Source organism: Adiantum capillus-veneris, chromosome 5 (genome assembly GCF_014529385.1).
Source record: "Adiantum capillus-veneris isolate H3 chromosome 5, ASM1452938v2, whole genome shotgun sequence".
Classification (NCBI taxonomy): domain Eukaryota; kingdom Viridiplantae; phylum Streptophyta; class Polypodiopsida; order Polypodiales; family Pteridaceae; genus Adiantum; species Adiantum capillus-veneris.
In genome coordinates, this window is record NC_140935.1 from 23811606 (window position 1) to 23830737 (window position 19132).

Below are 19132 nucleotides of genomic sequence, written 5' to 3' on the forward strand. Positions count from 1 at the left end.
ACCAATTTTCTGAATTCTGTGTTTATCAATCGATATCTAGTTGCACATATGCGCCAAATACTTTAAAGCCTTTAGAGAGATTTTGATATTGTGGCAACAATTTGTTTTAAACTCTTGTATCCCAAACCATATCTTGCATTATATGCCACCCAAGGGTACAAGATTGGATACATCAAATGTACGGATCCGTACAGTACCATACTATCATATTGTACGATGATCCATACGTATAGATTGTAATGTATAGTTTTTGTTTTGTTTTGTTTTTTTGGGTGGGTGGCCTGAAGTGGGTTTTTTGGGTGGCCATTTATGAGCGCTCTTATTTGGGGTTTTAGGCGCCTATAGACCCTCAATAAACTCAATGTAGAGGGACTATCATCTTGTTATTTTGATGAGATTATCATCTATTATTGATTGTCATCCACGTTGTAATCTAAAGTTTTTGGACTTTGTTATTGTTTTATGTATAATGTAGCATTTGAGAGGTAATTGAAGCTTTGCATGTGCCGTTCAATTGTAATTGTTTAGTGTTGGATGTATGAAGTGGTCCTCTCTATTTCATAGTCCTTTAGACGCCTCAAATTTTTTAGTTTATGGCAATCTTAATTTGTTGTTTTTCCATTTATGCAGTGACACTTTTAAATATATTATAAACCTCCTAAAGTATTTTAAAGTTTAGGATTCAAAAAGGAAAAATACGAATTTTGCATACCTAAAACTCAAACCATTCAATACTACGATTAGGATGTACACTGAACACTACATACCTTACCACCTTGCAAGGATACCAATATTACCCTCTTCTTGCATCCATCTTTACATGTCTCAACAAGTAGCAACCAGATACATCCCATTGGCAGCTAGACTTGGCATACAACTTCATCCACAACCTAAGACCCCTAAGGATCATTCATAATCATCTAAACTCAAGTCAAATATCATATATGGTCAGGATGATCATAAGACGACAAACCTTGAAAACACACTCCGACAATGGAAAAATGGTCAACTCGCATCAAAACCCAACCCAATGGGGAATCATAGGTCATAACAAGTAAAGTAGCTAGGGAGCAACCACTCATGGAAACACATCACCAAAATTTCAAGGTTTGGCAAACCTCACTCGAAGTGTTCGAAAAGCAGAGCTAGCAAGATAACTGACCTAACAACTTACCAAAGTCCAAACTAATCTTGGGAACATGACTGGGAGGGTCATGCACGACACATGCATAGCATCAAATTAAATATGTCATCATTCACTACATGGGACCCCTACGGTGATCTGGGTTCCCAACTATCACATCATGAAAATGGAGATTGCGTAGACATTGTACACATCATAGAGAGTACACCTATGCATGCATAGCAGCATTTGAGCATCAAAGCATCAGTCCATGATGCAGATATCTTATTGTATACATAACTTATTTATATATTTATTCTACTTTAGGTGTTCTTCTCTTATTTAGTTGTGACAGGTTCATTTTAGTTTATTTCTAATTGATAAGGAGGAAAAACAAACCGTGATCCATACTTGTGATTTTCTTCGAGCGCTTCTAGTTTGGTCACATGTTACCTTTGGTTGTGGTGCGTATATAGAACTACATGTGTGTTTGTGTGCATGCATGTGTGTTAAGAATTTATCTGCAGGATGTGTTTGTGAACTTATGATGTGTTTTAGTGTGTGTCAATGTGAATGTATGTGGAGGATATGCCGTGTCAGTGTGATGTGTTGGTGATAGGTGTGTATGTTTATGCTTGATTGATGTGTTACGTGTATAATGTATGTGCATGTATGATGGATGAGAGAGAGAGTGAGAGAGAGGGAGAGAGCATGCTCCATAGTCACGGAGCTCTTGACTGAGGATGCATACTTGAACGGGGAAAAAAATGTAACAGTGTTCCTTAAACGATGCCATCTAAATATTTTAGTGGGTGTGGCTTAAGCGTCGCTAATAATGTTGCTTACATAATGATACCATGGCAACGCATTGTTGTTGCTCATTTAACATCCCCCTTCCCCTCTTCTAGCAGTGCTAGCTTCTTGCTTGTCTTGTGATTTAGTCCCATGCTCTTACCTCTCTCTCTCTCTCTCTCTCTCTCTCTCTCTCTCTAGATGTATATGTAGATACTCCGATGCTTTAGGCTACTGGCTCGTCCTCTAGATATCATGAGGAATCTCCAAGAGATCCCCCTTCCTCACCTTTATTCCTAACCTAATCGACCAGCAATAACAGGAGAAGTCATCAACAACTCAAAAGGGAGAAGGAAATTTGAACTCTCGCAACTCTAATTTGGACTTAGTGCTGCTGCGCTACTCCATGCGGACAAATGCTCACGGTGTTACCCTTCTGCGCTTTTTATCCTTGAACATACCTAACAACCCCCCTCCCCTCCCTCTTCTTCTTCTTCTTGTTTTGCATGTACAGATTCGACACACGCGCTACTGCTCCCTTTGTCTTGTTCGTATGGAATCAACTGTCGCGCATACGTCAGTCATCACTACCTTGCTTTGGTGGGTGCACCAATCGTGTTTGCTGTCAGAGGGTATCGACTCAGATTTGGTTCTTTTAATGATTTTACGTCAATTGGGCCCCCTACACACACACATCTATCTATTTAATATAATATGGCAGAGGGGAGTGCCCTTTACACGGGGCGCAAGCTGCAAGATGAAGGCTAAATGCCAAAAGTAGGAGAAGCTCATGTGCACGTGATAAAGAGGGTTGAGCGAAAGAGAGAGAGAGAGGCCGCCTTCGGCGACCGGCCGTACTCGTAGATGTATATGTATATATATATCTACACGGACACTCTCTCTCTCTCTCTCTCTCTCTCTCTCTCTCTCTCTCTCTCTCTATATATATATATATATATATATATATATGTGTGTGTGTGTGTGTGTGTGTGTGTATCTCTCACACACATGAGCGCGTGCTGCTCGATCAAATTGCTTCCGTGCTCTTCCTATAAACAGAGTGTGAGGGGGGACAGGCATCAGCATCAGAGCAGTCCGTGCTCTTCCGATAAACAGAGAGTGTGAGGGGGGACAGGCATCAGCATCAGAGCAGAGAAGAGGGAGCTTACAGAAGACCATGGAGGAAGTCAGACATGGTGCAGGCAGCAGCAAGGGTTACAGCTATAAGAGCTGGGGCATCAACAGGTATGGAAACCATTACTGCTCGCGTTATTACGGTCCCTTTGTGCCCAACCGGAATGCCTACCACTACTCCAACGCCGATGGCTCCTACTACTACTCCAATCCCAATGGCTCCACTTACTACAACAGCGGCCACCGGCTATGTTCGCTACACCCCTCGCCCCTCAGACGCCACCTCCAGCTCCAGTCCCTCCCTCTATTGCAACACCAGTACGGATTACCCCGGCAAATCACCAGGTAATTTCCCTTTCTGATCTCCCTTCATGCTCTTCTGAATCTCATGCACCATAAGTTTGCAACACAATTCTTACATTGATTCCCCACCTTGCTGATTATGACAACAAAATTAGCTACTTTGAGGGACAGACGGCATACCTAGCTAGGTGCGGTTGGGGGCAGGGGACCTAGGTATGCCGTTCTGGACAGTAGGAGAAACAATGGAAAAAAAAGTTTTTTTTCCCAAGTGTCAAAAACTTATTGTCATATATGTCACATACTCAAGGAAGCGCATGTTATTTCCCTAGACAAGCAACATGCATTTGTGTTTCGCTTTTCTAGACGTGCCTGTCTATCTCTTTAGGCATGTGTTGCAAGCAGAGTTGCACGTTTCAATGGTCCATATTGCATACTTGATGCATGTTATGTGTCTGTTATACAAGTTCTATGCATTCATCTGAGTTATGTTCATGCAGCAACACACATGTTCCCTGTGTGGTGTTAGGTTCTTGGTTGACTGTCAACTTTTTTCACAGCATCGAGCTATGACAATTACCGTGCTGGCCGTCAAATCTGACCAACCCGTTCTATGTGATGCTGCACTTGTGATGGCCTTGACCTGAGAGGGGAGCAGTATGGCTAGTGTTACTTTATCTTTGCTTGTACACAGAAATATGATTGTAAAGGCGCTACCTTCTATTTGATGCCTGGTTCTCCTCTATGGTGAAATTTACGTGCGTATTTGGAAGAGATGTTTAAATTATGGATTTATGAATGTGATGACTCCACCTGTAATTCAGGCTATCTAGATTCTCTACAAGAGTGTCACAAGCGTTGTATAGATAGTAGGGCCATGTTCGACATAACCATTGGGGATTGGAAATCTAGTTTGTGTAGGGTAGGGGTAATCATTCTTGGTTGACCACCATTTCAAATTTTGTAGGTAAGATAAAGCGTAGGATGAGAGCTTGCTGGAGCTAAGGTGCCATCTTGCCTCTGCAATGGCTAGTTCAACAAAAAGTAGACCTGGGTAAAAAGTTTTGACGTGGCCAAGATGTAGAACATATGGCACAGGAACCCCATGAACGTTGTTAGGACACGTGAAATTAACCTTATAAGCACTAAACAACGCTGTTTGCAAACGGGCTCCCGTGAGTACTTACCAGTGCTCGATAAGAACCTAGGTTGTGTAATTCAAACTTCAAATCTTGAAATTTACCTTTAACAATAGAATATGGAGGTCGAAAGACCTACAAATCTTGGAAAATTTTAGTGCATTTTTGTCTAAATACCTCTAAACACCTCCTCGTCCAACTATGGGTTTCCTTCGTGTTTTCCAAGAAGTTTTGGCCTTTAATGTTGCTGGATTAGGGGAGTGTGTATAGTGAGTACAAATCAGTAGAGGCAAGCAGGATGACCATTTGCTCAAAAGGGAAGCGCCTGCATGACATTATTATGTGAGAATGCAGTGTTGCATTTGAGATAGCTGGAAAGCAATAACACCCACGTTTGAAAATTACTAGAAAATTTTGGTTTTTTGTGTGCATCAATGATCATGGTAACAACAGCTAATAAGATTTAATCATAGGGATCTGATGCGAACGTCAAATCCATTTGAGACATGTTCTCCTTCCCTTGTTCTGTAAATTTGGAATATCCACAAGAACTCCCGGTGAGTCCACTGTGCCTTGAGCATCATGTGCCCTTTGTATGGTAAAGTGACGAAGTATGAGGTCTTTTTATGAGCATTCCAAGCACCGTGCTCGTCTCTCATGCATATTGAAAATAAATCAAACAAAACTTTCTTCCGATTTAATGCTTCTTTTAGTGTTAGGCTTCATTATGACTGAGTCTGCCCTTGATTTAAGGAGTCTTGAGAAAAACTCAGTACGTTGAACTTTGTGTTGATGTATGCTCATGTGTGTGTGCGTGTGGTGTGTGTTGTGTTTGGGAGCATATGTTAGTACCTAGTTCTACACCCACTATTGGGCACACTGACGACGTTAGTGGGGATGTCGTGGTATTTAGTCAATACTATGCATGATGGAGTTGATGGTTATATTGTCTTGTGGATGACTACCATGGTCTATCTGGGCTAGCCCTGGACAGAAACTCAGTACGCTGAACTTTGTGTTGATGTATGCTCATGTGTGTGCATGTGGTGTGTGTTGTGTTTGGGAGTATATGTTAGTACCTAGTTCTACACCCATTATTGGGCACTGACGACGTTAGTGGGGATGTCGTGGTATTCAGTCAATACTATGCATGATGGAGCTGATGGTTATATTGTCTTGTGGGTGACTACCATGGGTCTATACCTTGCACTTTTCTTTAAGGGTGAATCTGGGCTTATCCTGGATTCATCCAGGTATATTTTTTAGTCGTATAGCGGACATGCAGACTTCACGTTGTGAAGTTTTTGTCCGAGTTACGACCAATTGATATTGTGCTAATTCTTTCTATCTTTTGTGGTGCGTATGCCCTATCAACTACCTCATTTTTGTGCTAATTTTTTCGATTTAATGCTTCTTTTAGTGCTAGGCTTCATTATGGCTGAGTTTGCCCTTGATCTCCAGAGTCATGACAGAAACTTAGTACTGTAAGGTGCAGCGGAATGAATGTTGTATTTTCTCAAAATTAGTGATCTTTATTGCTCAAGGTTCCTTTTAGTTCTTAGGAAAGAGAGAGCTTTCCGTCTTATGGAGAGTGCTATGATCACGAACAAAGTGAGTGGATATTGTGCGTGCAAGTGAATGAGACTGAGAGAAGGAGAGAGAAGAGATACGACACCCGAGAGGTTGTAAAACCCTCCTCCGAAGGCCCCACTCTCGTCGGCGAGAGTGGTCTACTTTGATTGCACAGAGGTGTACAATGCGAATGCAACGGACTGATGCAATGGGACTATGCCGATGATGTCGACGGCGACTTGGGCTGAAATCTGGGATCTACTTTATGCTGAATTTCTTGGACTGTTTCGGAGCTGAAAATGGACTGTTTTGGCTGTGTTTTTATGGCTGAAAATGGGGGAACATCTGCAACCAACTTGGGGGGGAATCTGCTACTGTATCATGGCTGAAAACTGCGAGTATCTGCTGCGAATTTGGGCTAAGAACAAAAACGCTGATGTGCCTTTGCTGCTAGCCAAAAACGCTAGGGCTGTTTTGGGGCAAAAGCAAAAACGCTACTGCTTGATGAGGCTTGCAAAAACGCCAATGCTGATCTGGGGAAAAACGCTAGCAAAGCCATACCTCTGATAGCGATCATGAGAACCTACTGTCGCTAGGAGGCTGAGAGGTGATGGTGATGGCCTGTTGTGGAAAACGCCAAGGATGGGAACTTGCCCGCGATGATGCAGGTCCAAAAACGCTGGGGGTGCTGAGGGGGGGTACTGTTGAGAAGTTGCCTATTGAGCGGGAAGCTTCTGTTGCCTCTTTTGCCAGAGAGTGCTAACTTGGGTTTGCTTATATATTAACTTAGCAAAATTGCCCTACCTACTTTTGTTGGAAAGTCACTTAAAAATAAGTGAAAATCCCAATAAATAGGAAAATAGGCTAAATGCACTGGAAAATTTCCCTAACTGATGCTAATGGATTCTGATGGGAATTCCGATGATCATGCTGTGTGCAACCAGAGGATATGCATCTATGCTAAGTGACTGGGCATGCACGGTCTACGAATAGACTCACAAAAGTGCCAGATCACTGCTAATCTAGAATTGATTGAACTGACTGAACCCTGATGTAGTGTAGCTTGTCCACGGACACATAGGGTTGGGATGTGTCATGTGACATTCCCTCCTTTTCAAAGTGAGGTATTGGTACCGAACTGTATGGCGTCGAGGGAGATTGCCAACAACATTCGGAATCCTGGAAGGGACTCTTCGCCGGCCCACTCCGATGTGTGGGTCGTGCGGTACTTGAACTTCATAAAGGTCTGCAACGCTTGCTTCTTTGGGCCGCGCCGAAAGCGACTCAGAGTCTTTTGTGGCTCCTTTGATGCTTCAACTTCGTCGAGAGTCCTGCTTCTTTCGTCTTCAAGAATCTCCATGGCTGAAAATTCCTGAAACCATCTCCAACACAAAACCATGAACATACCCATTCTATGTAAAGTGAAGGAAAAAAATCTTGTCTTCTCTAAAGACTGTGTATGCAATGTAGATGAACATAGAGACGGAGTGACAACCCGTTCATCCAACACATGCAAACAATGAGGTCGAATCTTTTCTGTTTGATCGAAATCAATCAATTTTGGTAAATCACAATGGAAATGCCCATGTTTGGTGCTCATACTATCATGTGATTTTTCGGAAACTGTGTCATACCAAGGAAGGGACAGGGAATGTGACTTCCTGACATACAAACTTTTCAGCTTTTCATGAACAATCCGCATACATTCGTGCTCATCCATGAGAGAAACGTGCTCAACATATAGTATGTCATGCTTAGAAAAAGGGATCACATAACGATGTTGACTAAAATACAGGAAACCTTTACGAATGAAACACTCGAACAATGCGTGCGTATCAATCGTGCGAACACATAATACTTCCTGTGATGGTTCTCTGGACCAAGGCTCGAGAGCCAAGATCGGTTCTTCGGGATCTATTGAATCGTCTTGTGGGAGATCTGTGGACCTCAACTCGAAAGCCAAGATCGATTCTTGGTGATTGATCGATTCTACAACGAGGTTAGCTTCACTAGAAAAAGCATCCACTAACGCATCATCCTTGTGAACAATCATCATCTTCATGCAACTCATCATGCTTGTGAGAAATCACATCTTGATCATGCAAATCATCATGCTCATGAGAAATCACATCTTGATCATGCAAATCATCATGCTTGTCATTGTGATCCAAATCTTTATGCAAATCATTGGCATACAAATCATCATGCTTATCATTGTCATTCAAATCATCATGCAAGTCATTGTCAATCAAATCATCATCAGGCTTCACACAATCATGCAAGTCCTGTGTGTCATGCTTTGGAGAAGGAGAGACGGAGAGAGTCTCCTTTTTGTGATTCTGTGCAAAGTACGCCTGTACTTGAGAAAAAAGTCGCAACATCTCTTTGTTCTGTCGGTCGCTTTGTTCTTTGAGGGCTTTGTTCTCACGATCAAACTCTGATTGTCTTTCTTTGGCTTCCAAGCGTGCTCGCTCGCTCTCACGTGCTATGGCTGCCATTCTTTCTTGGTACCGGCGCTCTATGGCTGCTATGTCTTCTTCGTAGGCTTTTCTTTCTGCTTCTCTTTCTTGGTCCAACTCCTCCATAGGAGTTAGTGCAATCTTTGTCGTAGATGGGGAAGGGTCGGAAAAACCTTCTGGTGGGGAAAATTCTTCTTCGCCTCTCTCATGCTCATCACCTCCAAGCGAAGTATCCATTCCGCTTCGAGTGATGACCATTCTGCAATCGTGGGTTCTTGTGGATTCTTGGGGTCTTGGGTTCTTAAGTCCACGAGGAACTTGGGTTCTTGTGGGTCTTGGGTTCTTAAGTTCACGAGGAACTTGGGTTCTTGCGGGTCTTGGTTCTTGGGTTCTTGGGGTTCTTGAGTCTTGAGGGTTTCTTGAGGTTCTTGAGGGGTCTGTCGCTTGCAAATCGCGTTGGAGAAGGATCTTCTCTTCACCCGAGTTCTTCCCTTTTTTGCGGGCGCACCCCTTGGCGGTCTTGCGCTCACACCAAGGTTGCTTTTTCCCACCTCGCGTCGATTGGCCTGCCGCTAAGTGCACGGTCCGCTCTCAATGAGTGAAAAGAGACACAAGGGGAGGTTGGACAAGCCCTTCTTTCTTGGGATTCCTGTCACTCTTCAACAAAATACGATTAGGGATTGCCACGCCCAAGTAAACTTGGGTTCGTGCGATCGCAACAAGCAAAAAAATTTGTTGTGGTTCTTTCCTTGAGTAATGCAGAACACTTCCAAAGCTCTGATACCAATGTAAGGTGCAGCGGAATGAATGTTGTATTTTCTCAAGATTAGTGATCTTTATTGCTCAAGGTTCCTTTTAGTTCTTAGGGAAAGAGAGGGCTTTCCGTCTTATGGAGAGTGCTATGATCACGAACAAAGTGAGTGGATATTGTGCGTGCAAGTGAATGAGACTGAGAGAAGGAGAGAGAAGAGATACGAAACCCGAGAGGTTGTAAAACCCTCCTCCGAAGGCCCCACTCTCGTCGGTGAGAGTGGTCTACTTTGATTGCACAAAGGTGTACAATGCGAATGCAATGGACTGATGCAATGGGACTATGCCGATGACGACAACGGTGATGACGACGGCGACTTGGGCTAAAATCTGGGATCTACTTTATGCTGAATTTCTTGGACTGTTTCGGGGCTGAAAATGGACTGTTTTGGCTGCTTTTTTATGGCTGAAAATGGGGAAACATCTGCAACCAACTTGGGGGGGAATCTGCTACTGTATCATGGCTGAAAACTGCGAGTATCTGCTGAGAACGAAAACGCTGATGTGCCTTTGCTGCTAGCCAAAAACGCTAGGGTTGTTTTGGGGCAAAAGCAAAAACGCTACTGCTTGATGAGGCTTGCAAAAACGCCAATGCTGATCTGGGAAAAAACGCTAGCAAAGCCGGCCGGACCTTTGATGGCGATCATGAGAACCTGCTGTCGCTAGGAGGCTGAGAGGTGATGGCGATGGCCTGCTGTGGAAAATGCCAAGGATGGGAAGATATATTGGGAGGGTGTGCATACCCCAACAACTACCAATCTTATACTCATGAAGATATATTGGGAGGGTGTGCATACCCCAGCAGCTACCAATCTTATACTCATATGTGTGTCGATGTGATTTTATGTGTGTATTACTTTTATTCCTTGGTTTAAATAAACCTTTTTTAAAAGTAATGGGTCTTTTTGTAAGTTTGGTTGTTTCGTGATTTATTGTGTAGAGCTGCTTTTCGTCTTGATTTTGGTTTGTTTAAGTGTTATGTCTTTTATTTTTTAATTTGTTTTGATTTATCTATTTGTTGTTTTTTGCTTTTGATTGTGTGTGTGTGCGTTTTTTGTTGTTGTAGTGAGAAAGTTATAATTCTAACTTTGTAGATTGTATGTTTTTAATAAATAATGTTTTTCTCTTAAAACTCTTAAAAAATAAAAATAACATCTTAATTTGGGTCCCTTGGATCAAGGGTTTCTTGTGTGGTTTCATGAAATATCTCTTGTGAGAGGAGAGGTTGAGTAGTGATTCTAGCAAGGGATCACGGGCACTCGATTGCACGCTATTGTCGATGATCTTTTGAGTGTAGCAAGCAGCCTTATTTAAGGACCTCTCTGCTTGGCAGCAGCCCTGCTATACAAATGAGGGGTGTGGCCAGCACCAATCTAGCCTTAGGATCTTTAGCCTTGAGGCGGGCGTTGATCTGAAACACTGACCTTACTACAAAAATAAAAAACACTTTTACTTCTTCTTCAGCTTCAACCAGCAATGTTGATGACTCTCAGGTACGTCTTTTTGACCCTTCTTTCTTTTCAGTAGCTAGAAGTAGTCATAATTTGTATCAAGAAAGATTTAAGTTTTTAGCTAAGTCTAATTTGAAGAATTTGCATGTTTTTGGTGATGGTCCTATTCGTTGGGCTTCTTTTAAGAATGTCTTAGTTAGTACTCATTACACAAGTTCTTCTATAAAAGCCCTCAATCGTTTGAGGCGTTTAAAAAAAAAACATCTTGCAGTAGATCGTCCTCTAAGTCCGGTTCATACCTCTCAAGTTATTTATGTTATTTATAATATTCACGATAGTTCTATGATGTATGTTGGCCAAACCTTTCGAACAGCTTTTGTCCGTTTTCAGGAACATGTAAGAGAAGCGAGAAAAGTTCAAAGTAAGAGCACCGTATGTGAAAGTGTGAAACCCTTGTATGCGGCAATAGCAAAACATGGGTTTGAGTCTTTCCGTTGTTTTCCCATTGAGCACATAGAAGGTAATTTTAGAAACTCTAAAGAGTTCTATAAATCAGTGTGGCCTCGAGAGTTGTTTTGGATGAGAACTTTGCATACTTTTTTCCCTAAAGGTTTCAACTTGGAAGGAAAGTCTTCTTTACGTAAAAATAAGACAATTTACCATAAGAAACCTATGCTTTGGCGAAGGCATCTCAAACCCGAGTTAGTTCTCCCTTCAAGTCAGTTTAAAAGAACTTGGATTCGTAAAGGTTATCGTTTCGATCCGCCTTCTATCCCTGAAATCAATCCAGTTGTCTTGCACAACACTATTTCTAGTAGAGTACAAGGTCTCCCTAGGGCTTCAACCTCTAGAATTGAGAGTGATGACCCTTCTAACCATAGAATTTTTGCTTATAGAGATTTCAAACGGAGATTGATTTACCTATCTAGAGCCATGGAATTGGGTTCTTTTTCTTATAAATTATTTGAAAAGTATAATATAAGGATCCTATTTAAGCTCTTGTATACCCTTGAGAACTACTCTTATGAAGATTTGGAGCTAAGAGAGTCTCATAGTACTCAACTTCGAGTACTGTTAGGCAAATTTCTGAAGTCCAAATGTCCTAGTCTGAAAATCCCCTTGGTTGGAAAGAAAGATTTGTTGATAACTATCTTTACCTCCCCTGACTTAGACAAGATTGGATTAAGCTCTATTTTGAGATCTCAAGAAGCTTTGGATGCTCTCCCTCCTTGTGTGAGAAAGGTGTGGAACCATCTTGTCGTAGCTTTCAAATATGTGAAAACTTTAGGACAAAAAGCTTTCAACTATAGTGACATAGGACATAACCTTAAAAAGCAAGAGAGGCTAGCAATCTCAAGTATTGATTGTTCTTGTAGTAAAACTGTCTTTTCTTCTTACGTAAATGGAGCTTTGGGTCATGTAGTTACTGCCGATTGTTCTATCCTTCCTTCAGATTCCTTGAAAGACCTTTTCTCAAGAGGTACTAAATATAGACTCCCTTCCTCAAACGACTCTTGTCTTCTCAAAGCCATAGAAAAAGGAATTTCTAGTTTCGTAGTAAAGTTTGAGGAGTCTTTAGGAGTTCAAGGTATTTTTACCCATTGGAAGTTTGTAATCCTCAAGAAAGCTTCTTTGAAATTAGCATCTTGCTCTCGGAACGTTTCTTCAGGAAGGAATAGCTTATCTTCTTCTGATCGTGATGCTCTTAGGAAATTTCATCGCGATTTTGTAATCTCTTATGTAGATAAGTGCTCTAATAACTTTGTTGTTACGTGCAAAAAGTTCTATTTAGAATGCTTGTTAGGTGAGGTAAACTCTCAGACTTACAATGATTGTGATCTTTCTATGCAAGAGGTTATCTTGAAACATCAAGACTTTTGTAAGTCTTTTGGTTTCAAGTGCCAGCTTAAATTACCTTTTTTATATACCGTTTGGAAGTTCCACAAGAACCCTATAAAGCTTAGATTTATAGCTGCTTCTTGTAACACCTCTTTGACCAAGGTTTCCAAATGGCTTAGTTATTGTTTCAAAGCCATTTTACCTAGCGTAAATGAATTGTGGATAAACATGCTAAAGGAAGCAGACGTACCTACCGATTCAAGTTGGATTTTAAATGATTCAGTAGGTGTGATTCCTGTTTTAAAGTTTTTGAACTCTTCAAGAAGCCTCAAGCAGAAATCTTCTCCTTTATGTCTCCAAACTTTTGACTTTACAACGCTATACAGGAAGCTAAATTTGGAGGACCTTAGATTTAGAGTCAAGTCTCTTATTTCAAAAGTTTTTGCGTACAAGCTTGAGAAGGATAGGTACAAGGCATTGCTAGTAGAAAAGTCAGCCTTGAACTTTGACTTCTTATGGCTGAAAACTAAGAATGTAGATGTAGACAAAGGAAGAAAGAGATTCACCGGAATTGTAGATGACATTGACATCATATCTTGGTTAGATTTTCTTTTGGACAATTTATATATAACCATCGGCGACTCTCTTTTCAAGCAAACAATTGGTATCCCTATGGGTACCAATTGTGCTGTTTTTCTTACTAATTTCTATCTTTTTACTTATGAGTTTGATTTTATGGAGCGTCTTGTCCTTGCTAACACTTGCCCAATATTTTTGCACAAGTTATGCAATGTAAGACGCTTTGTAGATGATCTTTTTGTCCCTGACGTTCCTTCTTTTCAAGATTTTATGTACTTGAATTCGAGTTCTTTAGGTGGAGGAATTTATCCCAAGGAGTTTTGTGAACTTAACTGTACCACAAATAGTGATTGTTGTGCCTTTTTAGACCTTAAGATTTTCCAGACTCCCTTGGGATTAGAAGTAGATATCTATGATAAGCGCCTTGAACCAGAATATGCCAATCTAAAAATCATCCGTATGCCTCACATTTCTTCGAACATTTCTCTTTTAGCTAAGTACGGTGTCATTTGCTCTCAACTGTTTAGATTTTCTCGTCTTTGTTCTAGTAAATCTACTTTTGTTGCTCAATCTTGTCATCTTATTTCTTTACTAGTTGAAAAAGGATACTCATTCAAAAGAATCATGAAAAACGTTCGCTCATTTTTGCATCGTAGTAAGTTTATTTTTAATGTTTCTTCCTTTGGAATGTTCAAGATAATCAGTAGTAAATTCAATAGAAGTGGGGAGCTAAAAAGCCCACTTATTGTTTGACTTAATAACACCTTATGCTGTTGTTTTGATCTTTACCGCTTCTAGTATTTTTAATATAGCTTGACAAATGCTAGCCTTTATCATGGCTGAGTATGCCCATCACCTCCGGAGGGTGATAGAAACTCAGCTCGTTGGTTTTGTAGAAAGCATGAATGACCTCTACATAAACCAGCACCTACTCTTGGGCACTGACGACGTGAGTAGGGATGTCATAGCTGTTGTCCAAGCTATGCATGATAAAGGTGATAATCTTATTCTTCTTGTTTGGACAAGCAGCGAAGTTGAGATGACATATTGTCAAGTTTGGTTCTTTGCTCTTTGTAGGTTTGTAGTAGTATTCATTTTTCGATTTCGTATTTAGCTTCCCTGAGGACTTAAGAATGTGTTTCGTTAGAAGTTGTTGTGTGAAGTTTGATTTCTAGGATTAAGTTTTTAAGATGTCTTATCCTTTTTTTTTTTTTGCTTAAAGTTGAGTACTTGTTTTAAGCCAAATACGTTGCGTCAACTTATTTTACACATGCTTTTTTAAAAACATTTTTAAGTTAATAATGTTTTTGTTTTATCTAGTTTTGTTTCGTAGCAAACAAAGTGATTTAGTTAGTTTGTTTTTGTTTTTCTTTTCTTTTGTCCCTTGCTTTTATAGTTTTATGAGTGCTTTATTCCCTCTTATAATTCGTGAGTTCAGACTATTTTGAACTTATGAAGGTATATATAAGGATGGGAACATGCCCGCGATGATGGAGGTCCAAAAACGCTGGGGGTGTTGAGGGGGGGTACTGTTGAGAAGTTGCCTGTTGAGCGGGAAGCTCCTGCTGCTTCTTCTGCCAGAAAGTGCTAACTTGGGTTTGCTTATATATTAACTTAGCAAAATTGCCCTACCTACTTTTGTTGGAAAGTCACTTAAAAATAATAAGTGAAAATCCCAATAAATAGGAAAATAGGCTAAATGCACTGGAAAATTTCCCTAACTGATGCTAATGGATTATGATGGGAATTTCGATGATCATGCTGTGTGCAACCGGAGGATATGCATCTATGCTAAGTGACTGGGCATGCACGGTCTACGAATAGACCCACAAAAGTGCCAGATCACTGCTAATCTAGACTTGACTGAATTGACTGAACTCTGCTGTGGTGTAGCTTGTCCACGGACACATAGGGTTGGGATGTGTCACGTGACAAGTACGCTGAACTTTGTGTTGATGTATGCTCATGTGTGTGCGCGTGTGGTGTGTTGTGTTTGGGAGCATATGTTAATACCTAGTTTTACACCCACTATTGGGCACTGACGACATTAGTGGGGATGTTGTGGTATTTAGTTAATACTATGCATGATGGAGCTGATGGTTATATTGTCTTGTGGGTGACTACCATGGGTCTATACCTTGCAGTGTCCTTTAAGGGTGAATCTGGGCTTATCCTGGATTCATCTAGGTATATAAAACTTTCTTGCCTTTTTGCGAAGAATGCCAATTCTCTCTCGTCTTTTCTAGGCCTCCTATGGTGCCAAATCAAAAGCATCCCTCCCATTTCATAATTCTAGTGGATTTTTTTTTCTTTACATCAATCATTATGTGATTGACTTCACTTAATTTCTCATGATGATATCTGAATGGTCTAAGAATTCCTTCATTTGTATCACTACTGCATCCTATTGGTTGGTTTGTTTTGCTTTTTTTTCTTCGGGTGGCTTTGTGGCCAAAAAAATTGTGATTGGGAAAAACGTTAACTTTCAACATAACCAAAGAATTTTTGGCTTGCCAAGCCTCTATTTTGATGAAAACTTTCCAAAGGGCCATATTAAGGACCCCTGAGGAGGTGCTGGGCGTTGTTTCCATGTGCTGTATCATTTTGACCATGGAGGGTGCAATCAATAATGATACTCGAGCAAGCTATAGCAGAAAGTCAAGAGTGATCGACAGTGCATATGCAGAGAGTCTTGTCAGTCAAAAAGTGGGCCCAATAGAGCGAATGGGCCATGCGAGTTTAGGGGTGCCATTGCCAGTGCGATTCAAGCTTGCATCAAGTGGATGAGATATTGTTTCAGCTGTGTTGACCGCGGAGGACCTCATGCTTCATTATCCATAAATCGGTGCTTGTTAGTGTTAATTTTTGGCGTGGATGTGTCCACACACGGGGACCCATCCCATTACTCGTTCCCTGACCCTAAAGAATCTTTTCCTTGCGACGTACGTGCTCACACTAATAAGATCTCTCTCTCTCTCTCTCTCTTCTTCTTCTCTCTCTCTCTCTCTTCGTTTTCTTCTTCTTCTTCTCTCTCTCTCTCTCTCTCTCTCTCTCTCTCTCTCTCTCCCCCCCCCCCCCCCCCCCCCTGCTATGTCTATCTCCTACCATCATAGGCTTCGGACTTGCCTCCATACCTATAGCACCCTCAATCTGAGCATCATCAATACCTTCCATAAAAAGTGTTAGGTGCAGCGGAATGATTGTTTGCACTTTGCTCAAGATGAGTGCTCCGAACTGTGCTCAAGGTTCCTTTTGTTCTTATGGAAGGGAGAGCCTTCCGTTCTTAATGGAAAGTGCTGTGATCACGAACAAAGTGGATGGATATTGTGCGTGCAAGTGCATGAGACTGAGAGAAAGAGAGAAGAGAGATACGACACCAGAGACGTTGTAAAACCCTTTTCCGAAGGCCCCAGTCTCGTCGTCGAGAGTGGTGTACTTATGATTGCACAAAGTGGTACAATGACGATGCAATGGACTGATGCAACCGGGGACTATGCCGATGACGACGACGGAGATGACGACTTTAGGGCTGAAATCTGTGGTCTTCTATCTGTTGTCCATAAAAACGCTATGGCTGAAAATCTGGGACTGTTTTCGGTGGCTGAAAATGACTGTTCTGGTTGCGTTTTTGAGGGCTGAAAATGGGGTGTATCTGCAGGTGCTTAGGTTGAATTGACTGCTGTCCTTAACTGCTGAAAATGCTGACTATCTGTTGGCAGGGATTGCTGAAAATAGAAAACGTTGCTGTCCTTGTGTAGCGCTAGCAAAAATGCTAGGGATCTGTGAAAGTTGGCGATGTCTGCAAAGCTGAAAACGCTAGAGGACTGTGGGCGATGAGGGCAAACTGAAAACGCTAGGGCTTGGAGAGGGAAATCGCCAAGGCTTGTGGGTGCAGACGGGTTCTTGATGGTTCTTGCTGAGAAGGTGTCTGCTGAGTGGGAGCTCCTGCTGCCTCTTCTGCCATTTAGTGTTAACTTGGGTTTGCTTATATACAAACTTAGCAAAATTGCCCTACCTACTTTTGTTGGAAAGTCACTTGAAAATAATAAGTGAAAAATACCAAAAATAGGGAAAATAGGCTAATGCACTGGAAAATTCCCCTGACTGAATCTGATGGATTCTGAAGGGAATACTGATGATCATGCTGTGTGAAACCGGAGGATATGCATCTATACCAAGTGACTGGGCATGCGCGGTCTACGAATAGACTCACAAAAGTGCCAAATCACTTCTAATCTAGACTTGACTGAACTGACTGAACCCTTGTCGTGTTGTAGCTTGTCCACGGATACATAGGGTTGGATGTGTCACGTGACATCCCCTCCTTTTCAAAGTGAGGTACTGGTACCGAACTGTATGGCGTCGATGGAGATCGCGAATAGCATCCGGAATCCTGGAAGGGACTCTTCGCCGGCCCACTCTGATGTGTGGGTCGTTCGGTACTTGAACTTCATAAAGGTCTGCAACGCTTGCTTCTTTGGGCCGCGCTGAAAGCGACACAAAGTCTTCTATGGCTCCTTCGATGCTTCAGCTTCGTTTAGAGTCGTGCTTCTTTCGTCTTCAAGAATCTCCATGGCTGAAAATTCCTGAAACCATTTCCAACACAAAACCATGAACATACCCATTCCATGTAAAGTGAATGGAAAAATTCTTGTCTTCCTAAAAGACCGTGCATGCAATGTAGATGAACATAGAGACGGAGTGACAACCCGTTCATCAAACACATGCAAACAATGAGATCGAATCTTTCTCTTATGATCTAGAGCAATCAACTGTGGCAAAACACAATGGAAATGCCCACACTTAGTGCTCATACTTTCATGTCCTCGTTCGGAAACTGTGTCATGCCAAGGAAGAGACATGGAATGTGACTTCCTTACATACATACCTTTCAACTTTTCATGAAAATTCCGCATACATTCGTGCTCATCCATGAGAGAAATGTGCTCAACATATGTCATGCCTAGGAAAAGGGATCACATAAAGATGCTGACTAAAATACAGGAAACGATCACGAATGAAACATTCGAATAATGCGTGCGTATCAATCATGCGAACACATAATAATTCGTGTGAGGTTTCTTTGGACCTAGGCTCGAGAGCCAAGATCGGTTCTTCGTGATTGATCGAATCTGCAACGATGTTAGCTTCGCTAGAAAAAGCATCAACTAATACATCATCCTTGTGAACAATCACATCTTCGTCATGCAACTCATCATGCTTGTGAGAAATCACATCTTGATCATGCAAATCATCATGCTGATCATTGTCAATCAAATCATCATCATGCTTCTCATAATCATGCAAATCCTGCGTGTCAATCTTTGGAGAAAAAGAGACTGAGAGAGTCTCCGTCGCATGAATCTGTTCAATCTTGTTCTGCATATTAGCAATGAGAGATGGAGAATGAACAATGTCCTCTTTATGAATGACAATGGGAGAATCACTTTTGGCATTGAGAGTTAAAAGTGTTAGCCGCAAAATCAATGAGAGGGTTATTATCACGAAACCATCGAATGCCCAAAATCATATCACATCGTGAGAGAGGAGAAATAACAAATCTTCTAGTGAAGGCAGCTTGTTGAATTGCAAACAACACATCAAGGCACTCCTCCGTGATGAGAGCGTCCATACCGGGAAGAAAGCCAGAGACCTCCGTAGGAGATCTCGGACTAACTTTGAGGCGGGCTCTCTCAACAAGAGAGGGACTGATCACATCATGCATACTACCTGGGTCAAACAATATGACAAAACGTTGCCCCGATGTATGACCATAACATTTAACACGAGAATCATCAATGGGAGGGTCATGAGAAACTTGGGGCACACTCGTGTTATCATTAATTGCATTGACAGAGGAAGTGGGTTCTGTGGATTCTTTAGATTCATTCGATTCAAGCTTAGGACATGTTCTTTTTATGTGACCCTTAATGT

General features: G+C 41.5%; 1 protein-coding gene across 5 annotated transcripts in view; it reads left to right on the forward strand.

Annotated features, from left to right (window-relative positions):
- Positions 1 to 2891: 2891 nt before the first annotated feature.
- The window catches only part of LOC147457016 (uncharacterized), a 61400-nt gene continuing 45159 nt past the window's right edge, over positions 2892 to 19132 (forward strand). The window contains exons 1-2 of one of the 5 annotated variants that reach the window (XM_086513499.1): positions 2898 to 3394; positions 3850 to 4193. In XM_086513499.1, the coding sequence (XP_086369625.1) occupies positions 3109 to 3394; positions 3850 to 3878 (315 nt within the window). In that variant the 5' untranslated portion in view covers positions 2898 to 3108 and the 3' untranslated portion in view covers positions 3879 to 4193. Of the gene's footprint in view, positions 3395 to 3849; positions 4194 to 19132 lie in introns of those variants that run through there. The other 4 variants (XM_086513497.1, XM_086513498.1, XM_086513495.1 and 1 more) reach the window with 4 other exon arrangements.